This window comes from Cajanus cajan, chromosome 6 (genome assembly GCF_000230855.2).
Source record: "Cajanus cajan strain Asha chromosome 6, NIPB_CcT2T_4, whole genome shotgun sequence".
NCBI classification, from domain to species: Eukaryota; Viridiplantae; Streptophyta; class Magnoliopsida; order Fabales; family Fabaceae; genus Cajanus; species Cajanus cajan.
In genome coordinates, this window is record NC_138522.1 from 60,730,018 (window position 1) to 60,752,318 (window position 22,301).

General features: G+C 32.5%; 4 protein-coding genes and 1 non-coding gene across 14 annotated transcripts; 3 read left to right on the forward strand and 2 right to left on the reverse strand.

The window, feature by feature from the left end:
• Positions 1–2,058: 2,058 nt before the first annotated feature.
• PNG1 (peptide-N-glycanase 1) lies at positions 2,059–12,349 on the forward strand. 9 transcript variants are annotated; one of them, XR_014427590.1, is made up of 19 exons: positions 2,059–2,215; positions 2,299–2,352; positions 2,430–2,591; positions 2,665–2,763; positions 3,194–3,280; positions 3,554–3,636; positions 3,918–4,031; positions 4,536–4,590; positions 4,705–4,791; positions 5,374–5,429; positions 5,520–5,579; positions 5,737–5,824; positions 5,953–6,696; positions 6,788–6,848; positions 8,698–8,800; positions 9,301–9,435; positions 10,063–10,167; positions 11,524–11,571; positions 12,029–12,349. XR_014427590.1 is itself a non-coding variant. In XM_020355384.3 (18 exons), the coding sequence occupies exons 1-17, from the start codon at positions 2,138–2,140 to the stop codon at positions 10,158–10,160; spliced, it is 2,151 nt and encodes a 716-aa protein (XP_020210973.1). In that variant the 5' UTR covers positions 2,059–2,137; the 3' UTR covers positions 10,161–10,167; positions 12,029–12,349. The 9 variants fall into 9 exon arrangements, 5 of the variants coding, with proteins under 5 accessions (XP_020210973.1, XP_020210974.1, XP_020210975.1 ...); XR_014427589.1 differs by having other exon boundaries at positions 10,076–10,167; XR_003804043.2 differs by lacking the exon at positions 11,524–11,571.
• Positions 10,848–15,370, reverse strand: LOC109795839 (putative B3 domain-containing protein At5g66980). The gene is made up of 4 exons (XM_020355389.3): positions 14,848–15,370; positions 12,262–12,709; positions 12,017–12,174; positions 10,848–11,462 (listed from the first exon to the last, which is right to left on the reverse strand). Exons 1-4 carry the CDS (start codon positions 14,935–14,937, stop codon positions 11,178–11,180), a joined length of 981 nt encoding a protein of 326 aa, XP_020210978.2. The 5' UTR covers positions 14,938–15,370; the 3' UTR covers positions 10,848–11,177.
• Positions 15,371–17,063: 1,693 nt separating this feature from the next.
• On the forward strand, positions 17,064–18,206 carry EMB3119 (Ribose 5-phosphate isomerase, type A protein). Its single transcript, XM_020355388.3, has one exon. The coding sequence runs from the start codon at positions 17,222–17,224 to the stop codon at positions 18,056–18,058; it is 837 nt and encodes a 278-aa protein (XP_020210977.1). The 5' UTR covers positions 17,064–17,221; the 3' UTR covers positions 18,059–18,206.
• A 236-nt stretch (positions 18,207–18,442) lies between these two features.
• On the reverse strand, positions 18,443–18,514 carry TRNAH-GUG (transfer RNA histidin (anticodon GUG)). The gene has a single exon. It is a non-coding gene; the product is annotated as a tRNA-His (tRNA).
• An 879-nt stretch (positions 18,515–19,393) lies between these two features.
• On the forward strand, positions 19,394–22,144 carry LOC109795778 (protein IQ-DOMAIN 19). 2 transcript variants are annotated; one of them, XM_083059214.1, is made up of 4 exons: positions 19,394–20,337; positions 20,433–20,799; positions 20,887–21,126; positions 21,336–22,144. In XM_083059214.1, exons 2-4 carry the CDS (start codon positions 20,443–20,445, stop codon positions 21,846–21,848), a joined length of 1,110 nt encoding a protein of 369 aa, XP_082915340.1. In that variant the 5' UTR covers positions 19,394–20,337; positions 20,433–20,442; the 3' UTR covers positions 21,849–22,144. The 2 variants fall into 2 exon arrangements, with proteins under 2 accessions (XP_082915340.1, XP_020210907.1); XM_020355318.3 differs by having other exon boundaries at positions 19,396–20,799; positions 21,336–22,143.
• Positions 22,145–22,301: the final 157 nt, after the last annotated feature.

Below are 22,301 nucleotides of genomic sequence, written 5' to 3' on the forward strand. Positions count from 1 at the left end.
TCAATCGTTGTCGGATACTATATAAGTGACACCAACCAAACAAATTTTAGCCCTCACATCTATTTTTACCTTTTTCTCTAGCATAAGTACAACAAATAATTCATCAAGAGATGGTAACAATTTCTGAAGTTTGGGGTTATTTAGAAGTGAATTGATGGAGGTCGTTTTTGTTTTATATAAGGGGAATTGCAAAGATCCAAGAGAATTCATTTAGTAATTTGGAGTTCTTAAACAACTTCAGACTTTGTAAGCTTTTCCCCCAACAAATTGATAAAGGACAACATGATATGCAATATAAATCTTTGTCACATGTTCAACTATATGCACAAATGAATTGGTCAAGTAGAAGAACTTAGCTTATTCAACCAAAATCTAATATGGATTTGGGCTATTCCTCATTACCACTTCTTTTAGGTAACGATGAGAGTGACTCGTCATTTTCAGCATGTAAACTTCTCTCAAGTTCTTTGTTTTCTTCCATATCACAGGCTTCAATAATTGAAAGTTGTTGAGATGCAAACTTCTTCTACTTTCTTTTTCAATTTTTTTGTTATATTAAGAGTACATAATCTTTATTTTTTTGTCTAATTTGAACCTTTTACTTTTTAAAACGATGATGAGCCTATTTACATTGTATTTTAAGATCTAATAGGACAAAATGACCAAGTTAGATATCATACATTTCACTATGTTGCTATTATAAATCATGTGAACTTTGAATTTTACCATCAACTTAACTAGAGAATATAGTAAAACATATTAACTAAATTTCACTATACAAAAAGTAAAAATATTATATGTATTACAATTTAGCTAGTAAGATTATAATTTCGAAAGAGTCTATTAGTTACAAAATGCCATGAATGACTAATAAATCAAGTTGCACTCCCCAAGTTCCTATTCCAGCTGATACATGCCTAAAGGCCTAAACAAGAAATGGTTAAAATGATCGATGGATGACTTTGCAATAATCCAAATCAAATTAATCAAAAGTTGATAAGAGTCACCCACACTATTCGATCAACGCCTAATTAATATTTCCGATCCTTGTTTTCAATCACAATATATGCTATGCATGGCCAATCTATTCCACCACTGTAATATATAATTGAGAATTTCAATTCTTAATTATTTTCCATTCTTAAATACCTTATTGCAAATGTGTTCTTCATCGAAAGTTTTGGAAGCTCTTTCGTACTTTATTCCACCCATAATAATATATATCTCTCATGTACACTCGTTTTCTTTGCATTTTGCTCTAGCTTAACCTTATATCATTCTTTACCCACTTAATTTGCTTACCATGGAATGTGTCGTAACCCCTCACATCAGTGTTAAAACTCTTCAAACCACTAAAACTCCAATCTAAAAAACACACCTTTTACACAACCTTCATTTTCTTCACCTATGTTGCTTGGACTTTTAAGTTATTTCAAAATGGTATCGAAGTCTATAGTCATTGCCCTTGGCGTTTTTATATATAATCATATGACAACTTCTTGTATGTTGGTTTTATGCTCCCACATTAATATCTACTTCTTTAACCTTGATACGAGGTTCACGTGCAAATTCAACACCATCTCTTGTGGTAACAAGATGCTTATATCACAACTCACGTGTGCACCTCATTGCCATTCTGGTAGATGTGATGCGTATGTTCACTGTTTATTTTTCACATCATGCAAACTATTCTTCATTAATTCCCAAGCACAAGTGCTTTATTTGTTTTTGTAAAAATAAAGTTTAAATTAAAATTTATTTTTTAAATATAAATAGCTACTTAATAAATATGAAATGTAATATTTTAGCCAGGAAAACATTTGTTTATATATAAAATGTTCACGTACCGTGTTTGTTTTTTCATGATCTAGTGAAAAAAGGTGTTATAACATATAATATAATTTACTAATAATACTATTATGTCTCGTTTGCTTTGGTGAAAAAGATTAAACGAAAGATCATTAATTATAATTATTTATATTTTAAAATTAAAAAACTAATAAAATGTAGTAATAGATTATTATACCTTAGTTTCCATAACTTGCTTGGAAGAAAAGGAGTTAAAGTATAAGTGTAGGTTCTGTTTTGATTCCACGGAGTAGTTGCGGTCGAAGAGAGAGAGAGAGAGAGAAAGAATATGGTGGCGCGCAGGTTTCAGGTGTTCCACAACGACTCTGACTTTGATCTCCATTACGACACCGACGATGGCTTCGAAGTGCTCCTCTTTCTCCATCTTTCTCACAACTCAATTTCACTATCAAACAAAAATCTAACTCATTCATTATTCCACTGTTGCAGGTTTTTCAATTCCAGCTTTACTCTCTCACTTCCGTTCCACCTCACCAGCAAAAGGTTCTGATTCCTCTCCTAAATTTCCGCATGCTTAATTGCGTATTCCTAAACATTGATTCTTTTCTTGAACTGCATAGCTTTATGGAGCCGAACAAGATACTCCACTGCTCGATGACTCTGATCTCATCGCCATTTCTGATAAACTACGACTCGTCTCGGTCAACGACTCCGAGCCTCAACCAGAACCAAGCGCTGCTGATTTGTTGAAATCCGATGAGGAATTGGCCAGACTCTTGCAGGTTTCACCTATTCTCTGTTCACTGTCATCAATTTCGGAAATGGATAGCGTTTCTATATGCGTCATCCGTGCAGGCAGAGGAGGAAGCGCTTATGTTGCAGCAGTATGTGGCGAACCAAAATCCTCAACAATTTGAGAGTAGAGTACGGCCCTACGTTAGTCAAGTACTCATGGTATTTTTCACCTTTTTGATTTGCAAATATTTTTATCTTTTTAATTTCTTTTGAATAAGGAGAGCACGATATTTGGTTCATGGAGCTGCTTAGCATGTGAAAACCAGGGTTTGTTTTAGTGAAGTAGATAAACTCTAACTCTCTAACAAACGGTCTTCCATGTTGTCCTTATTATAAGCAACTATAAGGGAAGAAAATTAGAAGGTAAAATGAATCAAGTTTTTCTCATAAGTTAAAATTAACCGCGTAAAAGAGAAAGGTTCTATAAAATTAAGTACACAAGTTGATTTTAACTTATGGGAGAAGTTGAATTCATTTTACTTTCTTATTTATTTCTCCTATAAGTGCTTATAAAAAAGTTTATGCAAACAGGGGTAATATCACAACTGATTCCATCCTTCCATGTGCTCAACGTTTTGATGTATTGCAGTATGAGGATGAAAAGCGCCAGGAGGCTGCTCGGAAGTCCGTTCCTGTGGAAGAGCTCGAAGAGAAAGCATTGGTCTCTTTGGCCAAGGTAAGAGCATTTATATTTCTCTTTCAAGAGAACATCTTAATTCATAGGACAAATGTGTAGTTTCATTTTAGAGGATTTTAATAGTGTTAACTAAAACCAGCTCTTTTACTGTAACTCTGTACAACTATTGTAGAAATTCATTTACCTTGGAATTAGACTTTTTCTTCATTTTGACAAGCACTGTGTGTGGATTGCAATGCTGTTGCCATTTCATAAGCATAGCCTTTCCTATTATGCTTTTATAAATCAGTAAGCCTGATAAACTTTTTCCAGGAGGGAAACTTCAAGCCATCGAAAATAGAACAAGATCATGCTTTCCTGCTGCAGCTTCTGTTTTGGTTCAAACAATCCTTCAGGTTTAAACTGGTTATTATGTTGGCTATTCTGCTTTAATTAGTTCCAAATGAACCAAACATTTCAATGGACAATAACTCCATAAGGGAAGAACAAAGTAGACCATAGGTCTCATGCTTCATTAAATTGCTGACTTATCTGTGATCTAACTCAAATACAATTCATGCAATGTTCGTGGCTGAGTTATATATTTTACTTTGTCACTGTATACCTGTTCTCTTTTTCCATTTGCATCTGATTCTTTTCTTCTTCTTTCTTTCTTTTTCTTGTTCTTGTCAAATAGATGGGTGAATTCACCATCTTGTCATGATTGTGGCAACCAAACTGTAGGCCAGGGCATGACGACTCCACTTCCTCCTGAGACTCTTTATGGAGCTTCTAGGGTTGAACTCTATCGGTATGAACATTGAATGTCTGCTTTAGTGAGAAATTACTCCATTTTCCTTATACTGAAATAAGGAAAATGACTTTGCTAATTACCATAATTATATATATCTTAATTTTCTTATGACATGCATTTGAACTAATTGTAAACCTTCTTTAAGATATAGTTAATCAACGGATATGCCTGCAACATATTTTTACTATATTAACTTAATAGTTTCTTTAAATTTGAAAGAATTATATTTATCAAGAAAAACAAACTGTTTCCTGTTTGATTTTATGTAGAACAGGTCTTTGCTAGCAAATCCTATTTTTATATGAATGGAATTATTCCTCCATTACATATTACATATCTATTTACATTTTACAGTTAGGAGATCTGGTGATAACAAATTAGTTTGGTCATTCTTACTTGGATTTTGTCCTTTCGCTTATAAAGCATTTTAGAAAGTTTTTGCTCATGTTCACTAACTTATAGATTTTTCCTGTTATTCACATCTATCTTTTCACAACCCAGCTGCACCTTTTGCTCCAAACCAACTCGCTTCCCTCGGTACAATGATCCAATAAAGGTATTCAATTCATGTCAAATTGTTATAATTTACATTTGATCAACTGCCAATCCAACTGCTATGCCAATCACATTTACTTTGGATACTGATGTTCCATTCTCGTTAACTCTGCAGCTTGTGGAAACAAGAGAGGGCCGCTGTGGGGAATGGGCCAATTGTTTTACACTCTATTGTCGAGCTTTTGGCTATGAGTCACGTCTGGTCTGTATCTTGATTTAATTCAGTCTGTTTATTTTTCTGGTTATTTTTAGTTTTAATCTTTGAGCTACATATTTTGTGGCATGGCACATGATGATTCTGATATTACAAATGAAGTGCCAAATGTCTTGTGTTAAACATCTACTTGACAAAATCTTGTCCTTTGGTAACTGGTTTAATTTTTAGTTTTACTTACATGAAATATATGTTCAGTTCACATGTATTAGGATAAAAAAAAAAAGAAGTTATGCTTGATATTCTAATTAAATTCCTATCTGTAAGAAAAAGATAGCCAAGGTATAGACTTGTAAGTCTAAATTCAATTCTTGAATTTAGCTCATTTTCTTATCAGGAACACGTTGCCCTTTACAGTATTTTGGTGCTGGTGTTTGTTGATACATATGGAATGATTGGGTATTGTGTAATGATGTCAGTACAGTTTTGCCAGTGAACTTTATCTATGGAAAATTGAAGTCTGTTAAACTTTTCTTTGCATATATTCTCAACCTAGGGTATACATGTGCTTGTTTTTCTTGTGATTTTTGAGGAATGGGTTTCCTGTCACTGACTTTGGTTGATCTCCAGATCTTGGACTTCACAGATCATGTTTGGACAGAGTGCTTCTCTCAATTCTTGGGAAGGTAAACACAAAAGTTGCTGGTTATCATAAACTGCTCTTAAAACTATTTCTGGGCAGACGTTTTTGTTTCTGAAGATCTACAATCTTACAGATGGATGCATCTTGACCCATGTGAAGGAATCTATGACAAACCATTATTATATGAAAAAGGGTATTATTCATTTATGCATCACTTTCTCTTTACTGTATTCATTGCTATCATCCATCTAATAGACAGTGAGAAAATAGTTGTTTTTGTCCTCATTAGGAGTCCATCTTGATTTCATGTTTCCTCATTTTTATTTTTATTTTTAAAATATATGGCATAGGTGGGGGAAAAAATTGGATTATGTAATAGCCATAGCGAAAGATGGTGTTTATGATGTCACCAAACGATACACAAGGAAGTGGCATGAGGTAGGTTTTACAATTTATGCTTGTTCTTTCTCTTTGTTCTCTTGATATGAAAGCTTTTTTTCACATGCACAAGGATCCTGTTTTGCTTATGATTTATGATGAATTTTTGTATCTTTTTCAAAATTGAGGTCCTATCTCGACGTACTATGGTTACAGAGCCTTCTTTGTCAACTGTACTCGCTAATATAACAAAAGAAAGTCGAAGAGGCTTTGCATCTCAACTACTTTCAATTATTGAAGCCCGTGATATGGAAGAAAACAAAGAACTCGAGAGGAGTTTACATGCTGAAGAGGATGAGTCACTCTCATTACCTGGAAGAAGAAGTGGGAATGAGGAATGGCGTAAATCCAGATTAGAATTTGGTTCTGATAATCTAAGTTCTTCTACTTGCCCCGTTCGTTTGTGCATAGATGAGCATGTGACAAGGATTTATAATGCATTCCATCCTATCCTTTATCAATTTGTTGGGGAAGAACTAACAAAGTCTGAAGCTGTTGAAGTACTCAGGATTACCAAAGGAATTCTCTTGGATCTTCGCAATTTCCCCTATAAAACAAGAAGGGCCTCCATCAGTTCAGTTCTAGATGACCCAAAATTTCAGAAACTGTTGCCATCTTTTGATGAATTACTTGGTGCTCTTTCACTGGAGAAGGTGAATACAGATGGGAGAGTTGAAATTTGTTTGGTTGGTGACCCTGTAGTAACTTCTTTAGCATTGCCTGTTGCGCTAGATGCCCTGGATGACATGATTTACAATCTTAACAAGTGTGAAAACTATGGGAAAGATATGTTTCTGTTGCCACTTCTAAAGTTAAATAGAATACATTCCGGTTCAGCCATTGCAAGTTCAGAGGAGTTGCCTTTTGGGATTGTGAGTTTGTATATAGCTGGCTTTTTTATATGTTTACCATACTTGTGCCCTATAGCATCCATAAAGTTGTTCCTGTTTTATCAAATTTCAGATAACAGCAGCATTTGATGGAACTCGAAATTCTAAATGGGAAGAACCGAATGGAGCAAAAGGTATAGTTAACCAAATAAATAACTTAGAACAGATTCTAGTTCAAGCTTACACATAATTCTATAGAATATATTAAGGTGTTGCTTTATTTCACCGGCAATGGAAAAGCATGATTTCTACTCTCCCATTAGAAAAAGAACAAGTTGCCATATGTCACCTACCATATGATTATACTATATATACTTCCATTCTTGAAGAAACTTTATTAATGGATATTTTATTTATTGTAACTCCATAGTGGATGATTTTTCTGCCAGCTACATCCAACTATCTTATCATATGGTGACTACGTGGCTTGGTATTTTTCTTTGCAAGTATTTTGTCCTAGTCCTTCAATCTTCTCATTTATATTTCCTTACCATCAATCTTATTTTATAAATAGATTGTGTGGAAACCACCCCACTTACAATTTATAGTTTTAAGCTACTAAATGTTAGTAAATTGACTTTGTCTAGTTGGTTTCTCTGCACTGTTATGTAAATGTAATTCCATGTTAAATCACTCATTCTTTGGAGTTTTGCGTTGTTTGTATTCTGTCTTTAAAGACATAGATTCTAAGATTAATGAAAAATAATCCGTAGTTATTCTTAAATTTTGGATTTTGGGTCTAACTCGACACCAAAAGCTAAACTCTAGAGGTGAGGGTTGGTCTCTCACTTATATACACTATTTTAGTCATAATGTCATATTACTAGTCTATGCGTCTGTTTGGTTCAACTAATTTTGAACATATAATTGTTTATTTTTATTGACTTCATAATAAATTTTTTGAAAAATAAGCAATTATTTCTAAGAGATAAGTTATTCCTAAACACTCATTGTGTGGGACCTTTAATACACTCTTGTTGAGGACTAGATATCTCGATTATCAAGTTTGTAGGACTAGATCTGTGGATAGCTAAAGAATGGCCTGATAACAATCACAATGATAAGTTCTAATATCATCTTAGAATTTGGGTTTGAACCTAACTTAAACCCAAAAACTAGCTCTAGAGGTGAGCAATTATTTATGATAAATAAGTTGTTCCCTAACACCCACTATATCTTCAATACACCTCACTTGTGATAAGGCCCATATATCTCAAGTATGAAGTTTGCAAAATTAGACATGCGAATAGTCTGATAATGGGTGGTATGGTAGGTTCAACTAGGCATGGCAACGAGACGGGACGGATACAGGTTTCACTGTCTCTGTTCTCGTACCCTATATTCATCCCCATTCCCATATTTGACGAAAGTGAAATTTGTGTTCTCATCTTCGTTCTCGTCGGGTATTGGATATTTCTGTACTCACCTTGTATCTGTTCAAAATTTATTTTTTTTCAAAAAATATTTAAAAAATAAGAATTTCAACATAGAGTAGCAATTACAAGATTACATTAAGTTTTTTTTTTACATAAATTTAAAATAAAGTAAGAATTACATAAATGTTAAGTAAATTTTAAAAAAATAAAATAAAATTCTAGAAATTGAAAGCAAGTACGAGTATGGGATGGGTAAGTATATACTTATCCCCGTTTCCGTACTTGATTTAATATCCGGCAGTGTATCAATGAGGAGGCTTGTGGAAGGAGAATGCTGAATGTTTATAGTCCTTGGTATTTATTTATTTATTTATTTTTATCTTTTCTGTTTCTGAATAATTGTTTTCCAGAGGACTTTTCTCTGTTCTGAGGGACTATGCTCCCGTTTTGTTAGATAAATAATGTTCAGAGATTTCCATTCCTTACCAAAATGCTAGTGTCAAAAGTGTAATTTCGTTTTATTGCTATTTTCCGCCTCATTTTAAAGGTGCAGACACTGCTTTCTTGATGCTGATTTCAAAATATTGTTATACATCTGACTGTGTAGGTTGTTGGATCATGTATAGAACATTTGATAACAAGATGGTTGAGCTTGTAGCATATGAGTTGATGTCAGCTAATGATGCACCAGAAAGGGATCCAATGGACTGGTACGAGAATAATGGGATATATATGCTAAACTACTCCTGATTCTTTCCATTGTTATTGTTGTTATTATTATTAATTTAGTCAAGTTACTCTGCCTTACCTTTTAGCGTTCTCCAATCCTAGTAAGCTTCATCATTCCAAATTAAAGTAATGCAACTACTTCTCCCTCCACATATGATTAACCTTGAATAAATTGTTTAAATTTAATTGTAGTAATTTAAAACTTACTGTCTTACTTGACTGTAGTAACTTCAATTTTACTTTCAGAATAGACTTAAAATGTTTTTTAAACAGCTGGCACACTATAGCTATTGGTAGTATAAAATTTATGCTGTCATTTTATCAAAATCAAATCCTTAAAAATAACATGGAATCCAAGCTGAGCTAAGCCAATTGTGCCATACGAGTGTGTCCTGCTTTTGATCTACCTGTCAGCAACCAGTTGCATATTCTGTTAAAGTCTGTCTTTTTTTCCTTAGTAACTGGTATGTTTCGTTCTCAGGGTTCTTGAAGGGAGCAGTGATGACGGGATCAGCTGGCAAGTTTTGGACAAGCAAGCCTCTCAGTTCTTTGAAGACCGTTTCCAGCGCAGAACATACATAATCAGTTCTGCAAGTTTCCCGTGTAATGTTTTCAGGTAATATACCATAACTCACTGGAGAAACTTGAGCGAAAACTTTGGAAGTGGGGACTGGGGATGATAGAGTAAACCAGTTGAATCTATTTTTCTTTATTAAAATAATTATTATGTTTTATACTTTATGGAACAAAAATAATGTATATGCTTATCTTTTAAACCGTTTAAAAAGTATATACTTCTCTTAAAATAGCTTATACAAAGAGTTTTGAAACATTTCGACAAATGAATAGTTTTTTTTTTTTTTTGTATAAAATTTAAACATGAGTTAAGAATTTTATTTCAAAGATTCTTGTTCTTTTTATATTTTAATTATTTTTATTTGTGGTAAGTCTACATATGCTGGGCTCACAAAATTAGAAAATGATAATTAACTTTATCATTTTTCCTTTATCTATACCTTATTTAAATGTAATGATTAATTTCATTTTATAAATTATTTTTTTAGTAAACATGACCTTCAAATGAATATATTCTAAAGTGAGATGGCAATTAAGAGTAGAAGGTTACATGTATTAATTGCATTTACGTGGTTTAGTTCATGGTCGAGATTGTGATTTTATGATTGATTATTAATTGGCATCCGATGAATCTCTCAAATTCTTATTCTTTCCAAATCACAAAAAGTTTGTCTTTGCAGGTTTAGGTTTCTGGCAGTTAGAGATATTCGGTCTACTTCCCGGCTGCAAATCGGTAGCATTGACTTCTATGCTAAATCTAAATGAAATATAGGTAAATTGCGAGCTTAATTGAGCAAATTTTTTATGTCTACATTTCTTCTCAGTTTAAGAAATGAAATTAAATTTGTCTATACCGTTAAAAGAATCCCATCACCGTGGATGAATATCATCTAAAGGAGGAGGCAAACTAAAACTTCATGGTTTGGGTGTACAATTAAACACCATACATAACAGTATTGTTATTCATACTGGTCAATGTTTTCAATAGAATTAGAAAAGTTATGTGGGACAGCCTAGATTTTAAATTATTTTATCAACTTGCCTTAGCTAGAGGTTTTACTTATTCTTTTGGCAGCCTATTGCAACTTGTGTTCTATCTCCTATACAATGTTACTAAATGATCAAGTTCAATTGTACTGAAATATCTTTTGAAGCATTTGAACTTTCCGGGGTAGTATTTCCCTCTATGGATTTGTTTCTCCCGGAAGTTATTTGCATTTGATTGATGTTGTCCTACTATAGTAGCTACTTTACAATGGGGTGGTTTTAATGCCATAACCGATGTCTTCCATTCGTATTTGAACAATTGTTTAAAAAATATGTGCACATCCTTTGAAAAATGAAAAGACTTAAGTTCCGAGACCCATTTTATTCTGCATGTAATAGGGATTTACCGGTCTCACAAAATTTCACGTTTTTGCACGCTAGTATCTGAAATATACTTTTAATAGGTTTCAGGAACAAATAATTCAGCAAATTTATAGGCTTGTGCTAAAAGTGTGTACAAATTCGAAAGAGTCGTGATGAAATGAGTACACCTTGGTCTTGATGGCAATGGTATAGAATTAACAACTTACAAGTAAAACATATATAAAGCAAAAACATCTTATCCGCATCTCTCTCCAGATGCAACTATCACATCGTAACCCTGTTAACCAAGTAAGCTCACAGGGATAACACACCTGCAAGGTGTTTGATGAATAGATAGATTGTAAAATTATCAAAAAATTTAAAAAGTCACAGCCCAGACCCAATATGCAAAATAAGCAGCCATGACCTAAATTATTTACAGTCCACCCAACTCATAGTGCATTTTGAATGTACGCGCACTAGCATTTCTTGGACTACGTTTGCTTTGTCAACAACAAACTGAAAATCACATTGTTGGCCTTCTTGAATGTTGTTACTCCGCTGGAAAACAGACCATCCACTTCCCAAAAAATAACGATCTCCGAACCCTGCAGTAATGATCACCGGCCATAATGTGTCATTCTCATCTCTCAGATTTATGATCCTATTCGGCATCAACTTGATATTCATTTTCCTCAGCACTCTTCTTGGAAGTTCCTGCATCCCACCAACACCAATTATATCATCCAATCTAACTCACCAAACTATTTTATTACAGAAACCGAATTGAGCAAGAATATATATCCTACATTATCTCAAAGTCAAGGTATGATGAGTTGAAAATCAACTGTGGGGAGACACTATCCATGTTAGATACATATTCGGCAAATTATGTTTGTTATTTGCTTTCCTCTTTTTCTTAAAGATTGCATACTCAAAAATCATTAAAAAAAATGATTTTGGTTATAGTGTATTTGGTACGCTTTAAAGTTGCTTTCAACTTATCTGAGCACATTCCTATAATGTTCTACACCATCTACATACATAATATGGGAAAGTAATTTCTCCTCATAAAATGCACTATTCTGAAAATACAGTTCAGTGCCAATTACTGAAACAAACATTTTCATTTAAGTAAAATTGTTTTACACATTATCATCGAACATATAATACTTATAATTTTTTAAGTAATTTTTGTAAAAGTCAATAATAAATTTATTATACTTGGTGAATTATGATTGAATGATAGTGTGAAACATCTTTATACTAACCACTTTTTTAAGTCTCCAAGCAGCATCAAAATATATCTGAAAATGAGGATTCTGCAATGGAACACACTTGGTCAGACAAGGTTTCTTCTCATGGTGGTTATCATTTTCTTCAGCAACTCTTGTTGGTTTGCACCGAGATTCTTCGGATGGACGTATACCTATGAACATTAAGGACATAGAGTTGCCTTTAGCTTAAGGATAACAATGAGATGAGGCAATACAAATACTTAAAGTAAACAACTGACCCTCTAACACTGATTTCTCATCTGTTTCCTCTAACACTGACTTCTCATTTGATTCCTTTAACACTAATTTCTCATTTGTTTTGAGACTTGGCGATGAGTGTTTCCGTTTACAACCGCGCTGAATTTTATTACTACGCAGATCAGAATCCTTATTCAAAATCACAGAGGGAACAATCTTTTCACAACTTGAAGGTGCAGCTACTTTCCTGCATCCGGTTCTCGAAAATATCTTCACATTAAACGTAGACTTGCCATCATACTGAAAAACCAAGAAGTCCTCTTCTTCTAAACCTTTCTCCTTGGCAAATTGCTGCCACCCATTTTTAAAAACCAAGCGACCCTCGATTTTCTCCAAGTAAATATCCCAGAAATTTCTATCATGGTCTACAAGAGTTGTCTTGCATGGCGTGATTCCATTGAAGAACTTGGTGAAAGATGTGGGTAATTTCTAAAAAACGAACAAATCCCCATGAGTATCACTGTCAATTACACAAAATTGACATTTGCTAAGCATAAAATATCAGACAAAATTAGCAAACATTAAAACCTATTCAAGAGAATATGAAAGTTGTTTTAAATTGTGGTTAACAATTCCTCCTACACTATAAATTAAACAACACAGCACACTTAAATGGGACTCTCTTTTAGATATTATTTTATAGGCTTTATTATATTTTGTGTCACAAACTTTTATTTTCTCACAAATTTTGCCCTCGAATTTTAATAATATTGTGAATTATATCTCTTTGTCAATTGTCCATTAAAATACAAATAAAACATTGTGTTTAATTATATTTTGTACACTAAACTATTACGGTCACAATTTACCCTTAAATAACTTTTTCACAAATTTTAGTCCTCAAATTTTGAAAATGTTAAGAATTGTAACCCTTCATCAAACCAAACTATACTTGACATGATTGTAAACAATCATTTTAAATTTATATTAATATTCAGATAATTCATATATATCAAATAATTCAATTCGTTAATGCAAATGTCTCATATATTACTATATATATCACATATTAATACAAATATTACATGTATTTATAAATACTACATAAATAATTTAAATTTTTAAGAAATATATTGATGTACTAACTTTTTCTTTTAATATTATCGAGTTGTTTGACATCTATATTAGTTAGGAATGAAAATAACCATTCTACTCAACAAGAGCCTATAACCTAACCTACATTAGGCCTAAGTTAATCATTTTAAGCTATTACTTTTATAATTTTTTCTAAATGAAATTTCAATAACTTTTTTTTAGAAAAGATTATCAATAATTAAAAATAACTTTCATCACAATTTAAACTGTTCATCACAAATATCAATAGTTGTAACAAATTATTCGAATATATAAATTATAATTGAAACTTGTAATAATTAAATATTTTAAAACTATTTTAAATTTACAATAAAAAAATTATACTGTGATACAAGGTTATTTATTATTGATAATTTATTAAAAATATTAAAATTCAATATAGAAATAATGATGAAAAGAATAGATTGAAATTGATAAGATTAGAAATTCCTTAAAAATATTATCGTTAATGAATGATTCCTAAAAATATTGTCATCCAATGTAGCTATTCGAATTTTTATATATAGGGAATTACAATTTTTAATTAGATAAAGAAAGATAATCCCTCTATAAAAAAAAAAAAAAAACGAAAGATAATTTGATATGATTAAGAAAAAAAAAATTCAGCTAATTGCTCAATTAACATGAAATGCACATCAAAAGAAAATTATTAAAAATATTTAATTCAGAGAATAGTGAAAGATTTTTTTTATCTAAATTATATATTCTAATTTATAATATAAAATAGATTTAAATATGTTTCTAGTTATTTAAGATGATTTTTTCAGTCTCTCAAATTTAAAACTAATCTTTTAAGTTATTATAATTTCAAAAAAAATCTATTTTAATTCTTAAACTCAAATTTTTGTTTGAGTTTGTCAAATATTGTACTAGAATTTTATTAATGAAAACATCACATTAAATTACATTAAACTCAATTGATGGTGTATAAATGTTTCAATATTAAACTCAACTGTATAAATATTTTATTATGACACTTTCAGATATATTATTTGTAATTTGAGGGGTTAAAACATGTAATTTTATCTGAGAGATTAAAAATAAATTTATTAGAAACTAAAAACATGCTTATAGAATATCATGTTTAAGAAATCAATTATCAAGCAAGAGAAGGGAGAGTAAGAAAAAAACAAAAAAAAAAAAGAGGTAACAAAAAAAAAACAAGAGCAGGGAGAAAATATTATTTCTCTCATTCCATTTAGGGGAAAAAATGCACCCATTGATTAAAGATCAGAGTAAAATCAAATATCAACCAATCTAATTAATTTAGTTTAAATTGTTTTGTTGATCAAGTGAATTCGCTCTGATGAATACCTTGTTGAAAGCAGCATAATACAATTACAGACGAGTTATTGTACATTGTATCAAATAATACCTTGTTTTTGTGATTCTTTGACACTAGAGAAAGACATAATGCATAAATAAGAAAAGACTGCAAGAATTGAAAGCAAAAGAGAGAGATAAGAGTATACCAACTGGGAAGAACCTGTTTGGAGCAGGAAAACTTTAAAGAATTCTTGTACTATGCTTTTATCGCCGCAACAGGGCACTGCGCTCTCCATGCTTTCAATAACAATGCGAGAGATAGCGGAGCAGAAACCACAAAGGACCGGGCGTCAAATATTTGTTAGCATTAATTTATGGAAATTGATAAAAGGCAACCGATGAAAATCTTGCTTCTTTTTAAAAGATTGCGTTACATATACGGAGTTATTTCTCTACCGATAAATTAGGGTGTCATGGTATACTCAATTTTTTAAATTAATAAAAATAATATACAGTGTGAATTTTTTTTTTATTTTATATTAAGTGATGTGTTATTAACAAATAAATGATTTAGATAATTAATTAATTTTTTTTCTTATCAAATATTGATGCGTACTTTGAATTGTTTTGTAAAAATTAAAATAACTTTAAAAAAATACAAAAAAAATTATTTGACAAAGTAGTGAGAAATTCTAGGAATTTTTTATTCAACATGATCCTTATAATTCATACACAAATGTAAAAAATCTCAATTTATCATAAATTATAATATATATAAAAATATCCTTATTAAATTCAAATATTTCATTTTCATATATATATATATATATTAATAATTTTAATAAAAAAAATATTAAAATAAAAGGTCAAGTTTCAAGTCTTGAATTAATAAAAAAAATCAAAATTGTATCATAAAATTAAAAATAATTTTTGTCTAAAAAAGGTGAAATCAATCAAAATATAAGAATTGAAAGGATTAAAATGAACATTTTAAAAAATATAAGGACACATACAAAGGTGCATTATAAGATTAATTCAAAAAAAATACAAATTTTAAAATATTTTAAGCATACTATTTTATTTTTTTTGAAAAAATAAGATACTAAAAGCTCATTTTCTGGCCAGATAAGATATAAAAGTTGATCAAATGAACAAAAACAAAATAAGAATATCATAAACTGTTATTTGATGTTTGGAGCATTATTAGATAATCCCTCATGTATAAGATCACATAATATCAAGATATGGTAATTGTTTGAACTTTATATATATATATATATATATATATATATATATATATATATATATATATAAAGTGATTATTATTTAATAAAATAAGTTTTTTTTTTTTACTTTTTCTGTGTTTGTCTTAATTACTTTTTTTAAAAAATAAAAACATAGGTTTTTTTATAAAGCAATTCTCATTTATTTTAAAAAAAATCACTTTTCTTAAACAAAATATGGACACAAGTTTTGTCCCTTTATTTTATTCATCATAATTACAATCATCTCATTAATAAGATTCAACATATTTACCTAAGTTTTTATCATCAGGTCAAAACAATTATTATATAATTAAGATAATGTATGATGTATTATCTAGCAAGTAGTAACTTATATCAAAATAAGTATATTTTATCTTTAGAATTAAAATATTATTACTAGGTATCATTTTTATATTTATTTCAACATTTTTGACTTTCTAGCTTTTTAAATATATCATTTTAATAATTATTTAATATTTTTAAAATCTCATATTCTTGAATATTTACATATAAATTCCCTCAAAAAAATAATTAAAAAAAAATATATAAAAATATAAATTATTTATCATAAATCTAAACTTCAATTTTATATCAAAAAATTATTTATTTATTATAAATTTATTCATATACTTTTAACTACAATATTTTTTTAGCATTGATAATTTTTAATATATATTAAAGTTTAATTTTAAAATAATAATGAAAATGTTAGACTAAAAAAGTAAGAGAAGAACAGCTCTAAAATCACTTTCATTTCATAAAATTTCATGAAAATATTTTGGCTAAAAAAATTTATAATAATGTATATGTTCAATTTTTTTATATATTTAGTATGAAATAAGTTATATCAAAAGAAAAATAATTATCTTGTACATTCATGATTGTCTGATAAAAATTAATTACTACCTTTAATAATAAATATTTCGTAACAATAATCATCATTACTTAAAAAAAATTGTTAATTATTATAATTTATATACAATGTATATGTTAATATATATATAAATAATCATTAAATAATGCATTATTATTATTATTATTATTATTATTATTATTACAATTTATTGAATATGATATATAATAGAAGCAATTAATGGAGGAGTATTTATTCATTAAAAATATAGAGATAAGGGGAAGAAAAGCAGAAAAAAGGTAGGTGAAGGAATGAGGAGGAGGTTTCAATTTCATGTCCATCCAAGAAACAAAAGCAACCCACCCAATGAGAAGTTTGAAGAGATAGATAAAGTAATGAAAAAGGGCCAACCAAAGCAAACAAACCTGGGTGAGTGTGGCTTAAGATCACAAAACCTCTTCAATGGCCTCCTTATCCATCCCCTCAGCCCCATCCCTCTCATCCGCAAACCACAACGCCTCCACGCGCCTTATCCTGCGCACCCCCGCCTCCCTTAACCTGCGCACCCGCCCCCACGCCATCCGCGCCATCACCCTCACGCAGGACGACCTCAAGAGGCTCGCCGCCGACAAGGCCGTCGAGTCCGTCAAGAGCGGCATGGTCCTCGGCCTCGGCACCGGCTCCACCGCCGCCTTCGTCGTCGCCAAGCTCGGCTCCCTCCTCGCCTCCGGCCACCTCACCAACATCGTCGGCGTCCCCACCTCCAAGCGCACCGAGGAGCAGGCCCGCTCCCTCGGCATCCCCCTCTCCGTCCTCGACGACAATCCCCGCCTCGATCTCGCCATCGACGGCGCCGACGAGGTGGACCCCGACCTCAACCTCGTCAAAGGCCGCGGCGGCGCCCTCCTCCGCGAGAAGATGGTCGAGGCCGCCTCCGACAAGTTCATCGTGGTGGCCGACGACACCAAGCTGGTGGAGGGCCTCGGCGGCAGCGGCCTGGCCATGCCGGTGGAGGTGGTTCAGTTCTGCTGGAAGTACAATCTGGTGAGGCTCCAGGAACTGTTCAAGGAAGAAGGATGCGATGCCAAATTGAGATTGGAGGAGAGTGGGAAACCCTACGTCACCGATAATTCCAATTACATCGTCGATTTGTACTTCAAGACTCCAATTAGGGATGCATTGGCCGCTGGCGCTGAAATTTCGGCTCTCGAAGGCGTCGTGGAGCATGGATTGTTCCTCAACATGGCTACCTCTGTCATCATTGCTGCCAAATCTGGCGTTCAAGTCAAGAACAAGTGAGTCAGACAAAGAGACGCATCGCTGAGTAATTCACAATTTCCGGTTTTTTTTCTTTTTTTCTTCTTTTTTTCAATGTGTCCTCCGTGTATTGGTAGTATTTTGTTTTGGAAGAAATAAGTGATCCATATATGCACCCATTTATGCACAATATTCATCTCCGCCCATGTGAGCTTATTATACCACTAGTTTTAACTTTTAAAAAGAAGAAAAAAAAGGTTCAGGAAGAGAGAAAGAAGGGATCCATTGGGCCTGAGAGTGAGAGGTAGAAAGTCCAATGTCACCTTGACGTAGTAGTTGAATTGGTGACTTTAGTTCCAAGCCTACCTAAGCGATCATATGTTTAAAACAAAATCTAAATTTGTTTCAAGTTAAAAAGTATTTAATTGTGGCTGCTGGGATTCGAGCCCAGGTCTCCACGGCCACAACGTGGAATTCTTACCACTAAACTACAGCCACACTTGCTTTGGGCTTGGTACATTAAGAAATAACAAATATGGGGATGTTGAGAAGGATAAAATAATTGGGGTTGTATTCGCTGCAGGCACCATCAACAAAAGACACCCAACGTCAAGCTATAATGTATTTCATTTAAATACATTAAATATTTAATGAGCTACAATTCGTGACACAAAATTGTAAAGAATAAACTTATTAAGTGTGATTTTATTAATTAAAAAATAGCGTAACTTATGAGAAGGGAATTTCCCACGCATAAAACCACATACAAAATTCTTATTCTGGCGTACAAGATTCAAACAATTGCAGAATGAAAATTAACAAAAGACTCCATTTTTTTAAATTTATTTTAAGAACAAATTTCTATCATTCTCGCCGTTAAGTTTTCTAATAAAAAAATAACACGTAAATATTTATTTAAATTCTGCAACACATATTTAATCAAAAATATGTAATACTGAAAAGGACATTCACATGTAGATTGTTGAACTGGATGACAAAGATATATTAAAAAAAAAAAAAAAACTTGATCTATTTTTTTTTATTGATATGGATGAATTAGTGCGTGTTTGTATTGAATTCCAAACGTGGATTTTCACGTTTGAGTAAAAGTAACAAATAATAACTTCAGTCCAAATTCATTGTTGGACGTGGAGAGAGTAAAAAAAATTGCTTTCCAAAATGAAATCCAAACACACGCTTGGTCGACAAAGAGGATACAGAGAACCGGAAAATAAGCAAAAGTACAACAGCATAATTAGATAACAAATTGACTCGTGATTGTTTACTCATTTTTTTTTTCTAATGTCTTTCTTTTCTTCATCCAAGTTGTATTAAGTAAATGTTAATCCTATTTCTTTTAGTGAGTAGAAGTGAAAGGCTCTTGAAGTCTTGTATTTTCGGAGTAGCTACCGCTGTATACTCTTGACTAAATCAGAGCCAAACCCAAAAGAGTACAACAGCGTAGAGATGAATTCGAAGTCAACACGCATACTTAAGTAGTTTGTGTCAATTTATTTATCTTCGACATTAACATCCGGGTGATAAATGTTGAGTTGAACTAAACAACTAAATACCATAGTGATCAGTGTTCACCTTTCTCTAATTCATCTTCCATCATAGAAGCACCACATTTTCGTGATCCCGGTCAATTTTCGTATAACATGTATTTGATTTTTCAGTCTATGAAAATGAGTTAATAAAATTTGATTATGCATCACTCTGAGATTAACTGAAACAGTAAATACATAGTTTCAAACAATACAATAATTTCTCCATGGAATAGAATTTTTTTTTTTTATCGTATTAATTGATTTTCTTAAGATCTTTATTGCCTCGACGTACACTTGCGTACAAACCATGCATGGCCCTTGAATCCCGTATTAAGCCTCAAAGAAGCAAAAAAAAAAAAAAAGGTTATAAAACCGTGACATTTCCACCTTCTTATTTCTATAGAGAGGCACTGTCATTGAATATTTGAATGTATGTTTACTCTACCACAACCAGCTAGTAGATCCTGATTAAAAAAAGTGAGAAAGAAAGATTTTATTTATTTATTAATTATTTTCACAGCACGGTCCCTTAACAATTACTGAAGTCAGAAAAAATTACAGCTCTTGACGATCAAGCTGAGGCAACGTTGAAGTGGAAAGCTCCTCGAATTATATTGAGGAAGCTCCACGAGGGTGGCAAGTGGCTTTAACAGAGAAAGCTTAATTTGCAGGCCAAAGCCAGCAATGAATTGTTAAATAGCAGCACAAGAACCGAAAAAGAGTCACGGTGAACAAGTAGAACAGTAGAAGAATGCAGTGTATTTAATGCACGTGTGTATCTAATTCCTTTTCTGGGTAGTATATCAGAAGCTCCGTGGCTTGTTCAGTTGACTTGCTAGGTCTCATTAACTGGTGTTTTGGAACAGAAAACAAGAAATGGGGAAGGCGAGCAAATGGATTAGAAACTTCCTTCTAGGGAAGAAAGAAGAGAAACTCAAGAAGATCGATGGGTTCTGCCCTGAGGATAAGAGTGTCAACAAGGGGAGTCAGATTGTGAGTTCCAAAGTGAAGCGCAGATGGAGCTTCGGGAAGCTAACAGGTGGAAGAATAACAAGCAAGGTAGCAGGGCATAAATTTTCAAGATCTTTTGACTCAGGTGACTCTGCCAAACTGCAAATACAAGCCTTATTGGAAGCCAAGACTCCAAGGCGTCTTCCAACACCGCTGGCCAAGGCTTCTAGAGATAAAAACAAAGCTGCTATAAAGATTCAAGCTGGCTTTCGCTCATATTTGGTGAATATTTTATGGCCACGTCTATATAAGCTTTTTCTCTTTAATGTTGTAACCTTACAATTTAATAGATTTTCTTACAATTTTCAGGCAAAGAGAGCATTGCATGCTTTAAAGGGATTAGTCAAGTTGCAGGCACTGGTGAGGGGTCACCTTGTGAGGAAACAAACCACTGCTACACTGCGTGGCATGCATGCGTTAATGGCCATACAAGTTAGAGCTCGGATTCACAGAATTCAGATGGCAGAGGAAGCTAACCTCCTCGGGAAACAGCCTCCGCAACATACAGAAGTTACACACTTCAGTGATTTTATAACAGAAGAAAATAAAGTAAGATCCAGATTCTAAACAATATTTGCATCTGAAGATTGATATAGTATGGTTATTTAAGTAACAGAAACATAAAACCACTATATTCAATTTAGACGTAAATGCTAATGAAAGTTCATCCTATTACAGCTTTTTTTGGCTAATTTTTAGTTAGATGTTACGTTATGCTGCATTCTAGATAATACTTGTAATATGGTTATTATGTGTAGGATTCATGGGATATGAGTGTGGAAGAAATGTTGGAGGTTTTGAAAAGCAGAAGTGGCCCTCTAGATGGTTCGCATGTTAAGAGCAGAGAGCGTGATTCCATGACATTCTATTCCAAGCATCTGCCGGTTGTTTCTAAACGACAAAACCAATACAAGAATACTCTAATTATGTCTGAAATTAACCCAACGACAATGGCCTTATCAACTTCTCAGCGCCATTCAGTGACTCACCGCCAATCATTGTCACCAAATTACATGAACAAGACAGAATCTTCAAGGGCAAAAGCAAGGTCGCAGAGTGAACCGAAACAACGACCCAAACAGGGAACGAGGCACAAAGGCAAGTCTGTGGAATACCCATTGAATGGCCCAAGACAAAATCTTTTTTCAAACTCGTTACGCTACGATCATGGAAGCCTGGACCATTGGGTTATCAATCTTCATGGGTCAATGAAGGACAGCAGACGCGATTCCTTTGGTAGCAGCTCGGTCACTACTGATTCCTATTATTGAATTCTCCTGCTGAGTTACAGAACAAGCTAGTAATTCAATTTTGAACCTAATGCTTGTCATATATCATTATAAAACGCTTTGTAGCCCTTCTGACTTTGATTGAGCAACGCAATTTCATCCCATCTACTTTGCAGCAAAAGTCTGGTGTATGGTAGGATGCCAGATTAACAACTCAATCATTAATGAAATGATAAAACTCATGCAATTTGTAAGTGTTGTAGGGTGTGATTATCTAATTAATTGATGTTTTATTTCAATAACTCATAAGTTATCACCTTTATTTTATAGATTACTTATTTAAAACTAATGTTGATTAGATAACATCAAAAACATCTATAGAAGTACATCTAAATTTTGTCTTTAATGGGAAGGACAATACAACAGCTGTGAAGTGTGAATTGAAATAAAAAGTTATAAAACGTTTCTAAAATTTATCATTTTAGTTAATTCTGG

Bases quoted from the DNA above. Each gene is read 5' to 3' on its own strand.
- LOC109795778 (XM_083059214.1), top strand. From the start codon at position 20,443: ATGGGGAAGGCGAGCAAATGGATTAGAAACTTCCTTCTAGGGAAGAAA. The intron at 20,800-20,886 runs GTGAATATTTTA...TACAATTTTCAG, and splicing joins CTGGCTTTCGCTCATATTTG to GCAAAGAGAGCATTGCATGC. The intron at 21,127-21,335 runs GTAAGATCCAGA...TATTATGTGTAG, and splicing joins TTATAACAGAAGAAAATAAA to GATTCATGGGATATGAGTGT.
- EMB3119 (XM_020355388.3), top strand. From the start codon at position 17,222: ATGGCCTCCTTATCCATCCCCTCAGCCCCATCCCTCTCATCCGCAAAC.
- PNG1 (XM_020355384.3), top strand. From the start codon at position 2,138: ATGGTGGCGCGCAGGTTTCAGGTGTTCCACAACGACTCTGACTTTGAT. The intron at 4,032-4,535 runs GTATGAACATTG...TTCACAACCCAG, and splicing joins TCTAGGGTTGAACTCTATCG to CTGCACCTTTTGCTCCAAAC. The intron at 8,801-9,300 runs GTACGAGAATAA...TTTCGTTCTCAG, and splicing joins GAAAGGGATCCAATGGACTG to GGTTCTTGAAGGGAGCAGTG.
- LOC109795839 (XM_020355389.3), bottom strand. From the start codon at position 14,937: ATGGAGAGCGCAGTGCCCTGTTGCGGCGATAAAAGCATAGTACAAGAA. The intron at 12,710-14,847 runs GTATACTCTTAT...TTCGTTTTTTAG, and splicing joins AAACAGGTTCTTCCCAGTTG to AAATTACCCACATCTTTCAC. The intron at 12,175-12,261 runs GTCAGTTGTTTA...TAATGTTCATAG, and splicing joins TGAGAAATCAGTGTTAGAGG to GTATACGTCCATCCGAAGAA.